We start from the raw sequence: 8,692 nt of genomic DNA, 5'->3' as shown, positions 1-8,692 counted from the left end.
AAAGCAATCGATTTATACAATTTTTGAAACTTTGCGCTGATGTTCTCACTTTCTTCGATTTTTTAAACAATTTTGTGTGAGATATAAGGATCGTATGCCTTTTGACATATATGCCGTACAAGATCTCAACAAGCCGTACAAGAATTTTATATATGAAGAGGTACTTATTTTATTAGCACATTTCAAAAATTTCAAATTTTTAGCAAAAATTGCATTTTCTAACATGGTTAAAAGCTCAAAAATTCGGACTTTTTTATTGCCTTATTATTTGACGAATAATTTCGATTATTTGATTTCGATACAAAATCTAAATTTAAGTTTAAATCTAAATCAAATAATTGAAATTATTTGTAACAAAAAAAATTTTATAATCCCAAAAATATAAAAAATATTTATTTCTACTCATTGAAACACATATAAATTTACACATAGAAAATCGTGCACTGTTTTGCTTATTACAATAATAGATTAAAAATATATAACGTATGTAAACATTATTTTTAAATAATATTTTTGAAATATTTTATACAAATTCAATAAAAAAGTTGCTAATAAAATTATGAAAAGTAATTTTTTGCAGCGCTAAATTGTCTGTGACTGGAAGTGATATTTTAATAATAATGTGGAATGATCGAGTGATAATTTTTTATAACAATTTTAGCTTTAAAATAATTAATTGTATGAAAATATTAGATACAAAAAGTACTAAATATAAGAGAAATTAGTATAATGTTAAGAAAGAAACGTGAAAATTTAAATTAATGAGTTCTACGAAAAAAACACTAACTAGTGGGGTGGGTGGCATCGTACCTTAAGGCAAATTGCTGGAACTTCCCGTACCGTAACGAAATGTTCGAGGAATACTGAATGTTTTCAAATAGATTATTATAAATATTGTAACATTGTCTAATATTTATAAGAATTATATAAACTGAATTGCAAAGTTGAAATTATTTGTTTCAACAAAAAACTAAAAAAAAAAAAAAAAAAATGGAACAAAATTTTTTTTTTCCAAAATCAATTATTTTGTTAAGACAAGCAGAAAGTTATTTGAATCATTCAAATCGGACGCTTAGTTCTCTCAAAAACTGCCATTTTTTACATATTTAGCTCCGTATCTTCGAAATGGCTGGGCCTGCCTTCGCCAAAAACTAATAAACACTTCTCCCAATCATTACTAATTGAATGTTTTTTAGATCATTGAAATCGGATACTCCGTTCTCTCAAAAATTCGATTTCTATTTTCCGCACTCTTTGCTCTGTATCTCCGAAACGGCTGGACCTGCCTCTGCCAAAAACTAATCAGCTTTTTTCCCTATCAATAGGAATCGAATGTTTTTTGAACCATTCAAATCGGTTGATCCGTGCGCCCTAAAACGTGACTGGAAATTTGTATCCACACATACATACACACACACACACACATACACACACACACACATCCATTTTTTCTGAGGTATGCCAAAATGTTCAGAAACCTTCAAAACGTCGAGAAATGTAAAAATTTTCAATTCCGATTTTCGGCCCATTACAATAACTTACCCTACGGGAAGTTAAAAATATAAACAAAAAATAATTTTCCAGATAAAACATTTTTGGCTATAAATCTGTTTTTTTGTACGCGAAAACACCAGATTTCTTAATAATACTTTTTTTTAAATTATTGAATAAATTTCGTGGCTTTTGCAAAATGTTGTTAATAACAAAATTAACTAATTAAATTAAACAAATTAATTTTACTCATATATTTTGCTTTTCCAAGTTACAGTATTTTCATGCTTATTTTTTTTAAATATTTTTAAATACGTTGCTCAATATAATATTCTCAAATTTTAAAATTATTTCAAATTAACAGGCACACAAATAATGTATAATAATTTTATACTCGTTATTTGTTAATAATATATTTTAATTTATTAATTTCATTAATGGTTTATAATATATTTTTCACATTTTTAAGTTTTGGCGATTAATCACAAATTTTAATATTAATTTAATTATACAAATAATGTGTATTAGCTTCATCTTCATATTTTCTTAATAAAAAATAAAATCTGCTAAAAAAAATTCCTCCAATGATATATAAATAATTATAGCTATCGCATAGCTAAAATCGTTAGTATTAAAAATTATATTTATAATTTTCATAATTATACTTATAATTATTATAATTAAATTAATTCTAGTTAACGATCTTGATTAGATCGCTATTTACTGAATACATTGTACAAGTATTCACGACAAATTCGGCAATATTAAATTATTTTTATAATATTATTAGTTAGTGTTAATTTTTAATAAGAAAATGTATTATGCTAGTTGTAGTTTGATATTTTATTTAGGAATAGAATATTTACGTATAAGAATATTTATGTATAAGATTTTGAAGAAATAAATAATTTTACGTTTGTTAATCATTTATTTAAAAATGCAATTGTAATTATAACTTTTCTAATTAACAATTATTTAAATGCCAAATCATTGACATGTACTTAAATATAATATTTCTCAATAATTTTACGAAATATCCTCTTGATTTTGATCAGAAATATGTTTTCTCATTATGTAGTAAACAGAGATAAATTAATTTCTGAACAATTTTTTAAAATTTTTATAAACTTAGTTTTTGAAAATTTTATGACACGAAAACGTCAAATTAGTATTTGGTTTTTGATCAAAATTAAAAATATTTTTTTAAAATATGCACAATGAACAAATCAATCCACCAATGGTTAATGAAAGGTACAATTTAAATTAACAATAATTGTAAAATTGTATATATTTCAAAAAAAAGTATTCTAAGTAAATTGTTCAGAATCAACAGACTATTTGTATTTCAAACAGAATATTTGTAAACTAATATGATAAAGATGATTTTTGGAAAATTTGATATATAAACTAATACAAATAGATAATAGTAGTTATCTATATATTACTAATTTTAATTTAAAAAAAATAAAAGAGCTCGTTAGATTGATGTTTATTATATATAATTAAATAATCAAAACAATCTAATTTTTGAAAATTATATGAGTATATATTTTTTGCTTAGAGTTAGCTCCTAATTAATCAATCAGGTTTTGTATTATTTTACCTGATCAATAATTTATCATTGATTTGATGATTTATCTGTGATATTATGATTGAAGTGATTCAAAATTTGGTACGAGTAAAATACCTAATTGAAGAGTTTTATTACTAATTTTGCAATCACGGCCAACTCGATATCAAGCAGTATAATATCTAATTGCTTCACTTGTGCTTATAAATCTCAAATATGATCACAATACGTGAAAACCGGATTTTATTACAACTTATACCAGTCAACACTACCAGATATATTAAAATAGACCAATTTTATGGCAAGGCTGTTTTAGACAAAATAATAATGAAGGTTGTGTTTTCATATAAAATGATACTGAAAACTGTCAAAATTCTATGTGATTGCTGTACAGTCAGGCGTTCTAGACAGAAAACCTAACTTAGAGAACGTGCAAACGTCAAAAAAATTCAGATCATAATTGCATCTTTCTGATGTGTCTTATACGAGTGAAGTTGCATTTTATGTGTAATACTCCTGATCGCACAGCAAATACATAGCATTTTAACAGTTTTTAGTACTATTTTGTATGAGGAACGCCAGGGGGCAGAATCGACTTCTTAATGTAAAGGAGAGTGGTCAACACTGGGTTGCCGTGTTCAGAAAATTTTGATCAGTTAGGCGTTTCAGATAGAAAACCTAACCTGGAAAAGGCACAAATGTCAAAAAAAATGTTGTCTTAAGTGCATCTTTATGATGTGTTAATAGCATATGAGTGAAGTTGCATTTAATGTGTAAAACGCCTGATCGCACAGCAAATACATAGCATTTTGACAGTTTTTAGTACTATTTTGTATAAGAAACGCCAAGGGGTGAAATCGTCTTCTTAATGTATATAGTCTATATATGAAAAAGGAGAGTGGTCGACCACTGGGTTGCCATTCTGGTATAGAATGTCGATTAAAAATATAGAAACAAAAACTTTTCAATATAAATATGTTTTTGCTAATTTTTTTTTTTTTAGTATGTCCTGTCCAGCAGCACATGTTGATTGTGGCAATGTGCTTTTTTGCGATGTTAGTAAGTCATGGAATGAGGACTGTTTTTAGTGTTTCTATGAACGAGATGAAACTAAGAAAGTAAGAAATAGTTTATTACTAAAATATTATTCTATTTATTTAATCATATCATATATCTTAAATAGACAAATTAATTTTATTTCAGTTTATTTATTTATTCATACGCAAGCTGTATAGCAATTTTATGCTATATATAATGATTTATTAACACAGTAAAGCATTGGTATAAAAATATGAAATATTTATCTTATTTATGTTAAAAAATTTAGTATAAAAATTAACAAAATAATTATTTTAGCGATATCGAAAACTACATCGATGATGATGGAGAAATAAACTGTCCGAGGCCGCCGAATAATACAATGAACATTACTATGGTAATTATATTACCAACATTAATTCTCAAAGAAAAAGTTTATTTTTTCGACAAAAATCCGATATATTAATTTTATATTTTTCATGTCATTCTGAATCCTCTGACTTCTGAATTTCAGGAATCCTTTTTCGACTGGGACGCCACCCAACGCCTAAACCTGGGTCGAGCCTTCTACTTATCCTATCTTGTGGGTCACATAACGTGCGGAATGCTCTCGGACTATTTCGGTGGAAAACAAATAATGGGCTATGGAGTTTTGATATCGGCTATGACTACTTTTGTTACACCTCAAATGTTACATCAATGGGGATATAATGGATTTGTGGCTTCGAGAGTTTTTGTTGGGCTATTTCAGGTCAGATAATCATAAGAACTTTGGTCTTGATGCCACAGATTTCTCATTGCAAATGTTAACGAAATTGATGAAATATTTTAGGATTTTTTTTATCTCAAACTAGGTTAAAATTCTTATGTTTTTTTTGCTGGAACTTTACATATAAAACTTTTATATATACAGTATTTATAATTCACATGTAAGTCCTTTTTAAACGGTAGTAGTAATATAGATCTAATAATATATAATTTCAAGTGAACTTAACCATTTGTGACATTGTTGCGATATCGATTTTAAATCACAATTGCAAATACCTATTTATTATCTCATCTCGGCAAGACTGGGTTCTCAACTTTTTATTCTATAACAGGCGATAAAAGTAGAATTAATTTTTGCTTTATTTTTTTATTTTTAGGGAAGTATAAATCCATCTTGTGCCACATTGTTAGCCCATTGGATACCTCGAAGTAAAAGATGTCGTTTGGCCACGATAATATTTTCTGCAGGACATCTAGGAACAGGAATAGGATATTCTGCAACAAATCTTGGCCTAGGTTCTGGATGGACAGGTTCTTTCTATTTGTTTGGTGGCCTGGGAATTGCTTGGTTTCCTTTTTGGGTAAGCAATGGTAAAGAAAAAAAAATCTGTAACAGAACTCACCAAGAAATTAATTACTAATACTAACTAAATATTTTTTTTGGATGATTTACTCTAAAGACTCCATATTTTACAAAAAAAAAAAATTCTTTAAAGTATTCCAAATTATATAAAAAATTGTCTTTGGTAGAACTGTCTAACAAAAATTAACATTAATTTAGGGACCTCAATATTTTACGAAGAAGCTTAAATTCATGGGTACATTTTTCTACAATTTTTCTAATTAATTTCTTCAATTTATTTGCTTTTTCAAGGTGTGACAATATATTCAATGCAAAAATTGACAATGTTGATATTGATAAAATGATTTTCTATTTTCTAAGAAAAACCTATGGTATTTACCTATAGTATTTATAATGTTATTTTCTTAGGATAAATATAGCACTTGGGACAATTGACCTTAAGGGCTAAATATATAAAATTTTTACTATATTTTGTGTAGTTAATTTTTCCTATATTTTTTAGCAATTACTGTGTTTCAATAATCCATTGGAAGATCCAATTATTACAAAACAAGAAAGGCAATCTTTATTGAGCGAAATTCGTGATGCTGATATGTTAAATGGCCAAGTTACACATTGGCAAGAAATGGCTTCAAATGGACCAGTAAAAGCCTTAGTTGTTGGATTTGTAAGAATATAAATTTACTAACTAATTAATATAATTTTATGATTTTTCTTTCACACCTTCCTGAGGCTTGAAATAAATCTAATTCAATAATAACTTGAGGACCTACCAATACCTTATATTTGATCAATTCTTCTAGAAGTCATTATTGAAAAATGTTAACGAAATTGATGAAATATTTCAGGAATCTTTTTCAAACTAGATCAAAATTTTATGTTTTTTTGCTGAAACTTTAAATCTAAAATTTTTATAATGTCTTCTTTAAACGATCTTCAGACTTCAAATAAATCTAATTTAATTGTTTACTATAATAGTTTGAATTAGAGCAATTGTTTTACTTTATATCAAGTATTTAGGGGGTCACAATGTAAAAATATGTTAATTTAACAAGTTGCCAAAATCAATTTTTTTCAAAATTTTTATACATTTTTTCTGCTTTAATAATTTCACCAGAAAACATTTTTTTCCTAAATAAGCAATCACCAGAAAACAATTTTTTCCTAAGTCATTGACCAGATTCTTTAATAGTTTAAATTTGTATCTAGACCTAATGCTTTTAAACTATTTTTTTTTGTTAATTGCATATATAAAATTTCATCATACTATAATAAATTTTGAAATAATCACATTTAATTTTTTATTCCAGATTGGTTACAAATATTACAATACTTTGATCGTCCAAGAAATTCCAAGGTACATGAGAGACATCATCAGATTTGACATGACCACAAGTTGGTAAATAATTTTTTAAAAAATATTTACATTTTTGCAATAAATATTTTTTATATAATATATTTTCCAGGTATTGGCTGACTTCTGCTCATATTCTAAAATTTGTAACAGCATTTGTAATTGCTGTCCTGTCAGATAATTTGAATAATAATTCTAGATTATCACCAAGGGCTACTAGGAAGATTTTTGCAGGAATTGGTAAGAGAAAAATAAAAGATATTTGTAAGTGAATTTAATATATAATTTTTTTGCAGCTGGTTTTGGTTCTAGTATACTGTTGCTGCTTTTGACGACTGCTGGTTGTCATAAAGTTTACGGACTCATCTGCGTGATGCTAGGATTCGGTAAATATTTTATATAATATATCATTATTTTCACAATTTTATTTAACTAAATTTTTATATTTTTTCTAACAAAATTATCAATATCAAATAGTACAATATTTAGTTTTCAAATAAAGTCATGTGTTTGAAAACTGAATATTTTATCATTTATTTGAAGAAAGTTTATAAAGTAAATCAGCTGAATAGAGCATTAGGGAAATCTTTTGTCTGTACTAATAAAATAGATTAGATTAGAATAACTAGATAATATATTAGATTAGAATAACTGGATTATTTATTGGTTTAATTATTTTTTATTAATTTTAGCATTGACTGCTGCAAATTACTCTGGAGTTGTCGTCAACACTTTAGATTTGTGTCCAAATTTTGCAGGAGTTCTGATGGCTATTACCAATGGTATGGGAGGTATCATCAGCGTTATGGTACCATCGATGGTTGCATCAATAGTTGTAGATGTAAGTTTGTAAAAATTCACTTTCATGTTAAAAAAAAAATATTTTTTTCAAAACGTATTTTTACGAATTGTTAAATTTCATAAACCAATATTAGATAGACAAAAACAAAGGTGTCAGATCTCTATGAAGCTCTTCATAATTCATGGCCCGATTCTCTCGCATAACAGAAAAATGTTATGGCAAGGCCATGTTAAGCTCCGACTTCCATATATTATGCTAATGAATGATACTGCATACTGTTAAAATGTCATACATTTGCTGTGCACTCGTATGTTATAAAACTGTGTCAGAAAGACCCTGTTATCTAAGATCATTTCTTTGACGTTTGTGCGGCTTCTAGGTTATGTTTTCTATCAGATAACTTGATGAATTCGCCTGTCTGCATACCAACCGCATGTTAAATTAGTATGGAAAGTTCTTCATAACATGGCCTTGCCGTAACATTTTGCTGTTATGCGGTAGAATCGGTCCTTTAGTATTGCATATTTTAAGAAGAAAGTTTTTCTATGTTTGTATTTTAAATATAATTTCCAGCAACATTTATCAGAATGGCGTAATGTGATGGCTCTGTCGATGGCTGTTTATTGTGTCTGCACATTAATTTTTATCATATTCAGCGATTCCGATGTTCAAGACTTTAATGAAGTGGAAGAAGCTCCTAAAGCCAGCACCATTCGTAGAAATAGATACTCGACTGAAACTATATAAACAATTACTAAATAGAAAATATACGCAAAAAAATATATTTTTTTCTCATTTTAAATAATGGACTATCAAACGTGCCTAATTCATAATTGCATTTATTATGTATTTTAAAAAAATGTACGAAAAGATTAAAATTAGAAAACTATGGTTTTGCCATCTAAATTTGGTCTTTCAAGTTGAACTTAAAATCATCGATGAAATTTGGTCGATATATTCCAAAAATAGATTTTTGTGTTTGTTTAATTGGACGGAGTTAAAAAATTTCGATATCAATTATTTAATTACTTTATTATTGCATCGTTGTATGCAAGGATTTTTGCGTTGTATTATGTTATTTCTTAA

The 8,692-nt window shown here is 27.0% G+C and overlaps 1 protein-coding gene across 1 annotated transcript; it reads left to right on the top strand.

The window, feature by feature from the left end:
• Positions 1 to 3,946: 3,946 nt before the first annotated feature.
• Positions 3,947 to 8,353, top strand: LOC113386643 (putative inorganic phosphate cotransporter). The gene is made up of 11 exons (XM_026624409.1): positions 3,947 to 3,986; positions 4,065 to 4,179; positions 4,418 to 4,496; positions 4,614 to 4,850; positions 5,245 to 5,448; positions 5,953 to 6,117; positions 6,761 to 6,849; positions 6,917 to 7,044; positions 7,101 to 7,190; positions 7,497 to 7,645; positions 8,180 to 8,353. Exons 1-11 carry the CDS (start codon positions 3,947 to 3,949, stop codon positions 8,351 to 8,353), a joined length of 1,470 nt encoding a protein of 489 aa, XP_026480194.1.
• Positions 8,354 to 8,692: the final 339 nt, after the last annotated feature.

The sequence above is a fragment of the Ctenocephalides felis genome, unplaced genomic scaffold, assembly GCF_003426905.1.
Source record: "Ctenocephalides felis isolate EL2017-DRISC unplaced genomic scaffold, ASM342690v1 CF-g0.4_SCAFFOLD_03571, whole genome shotgun sequence".
Taxonomy (NCBI): domain Eukaryota; kingdom Metazoa; phylum Arthropoda; class Insecta; order Siphonaptera; family Pulicidae; genus Ctenocephalides; species Ctenocephalides felis.
The sequence above is the reverse complement of the archived record's forward strand: the minus strand, read 5'-3'. Positions and strand labels throughout refer to the sequence as shown.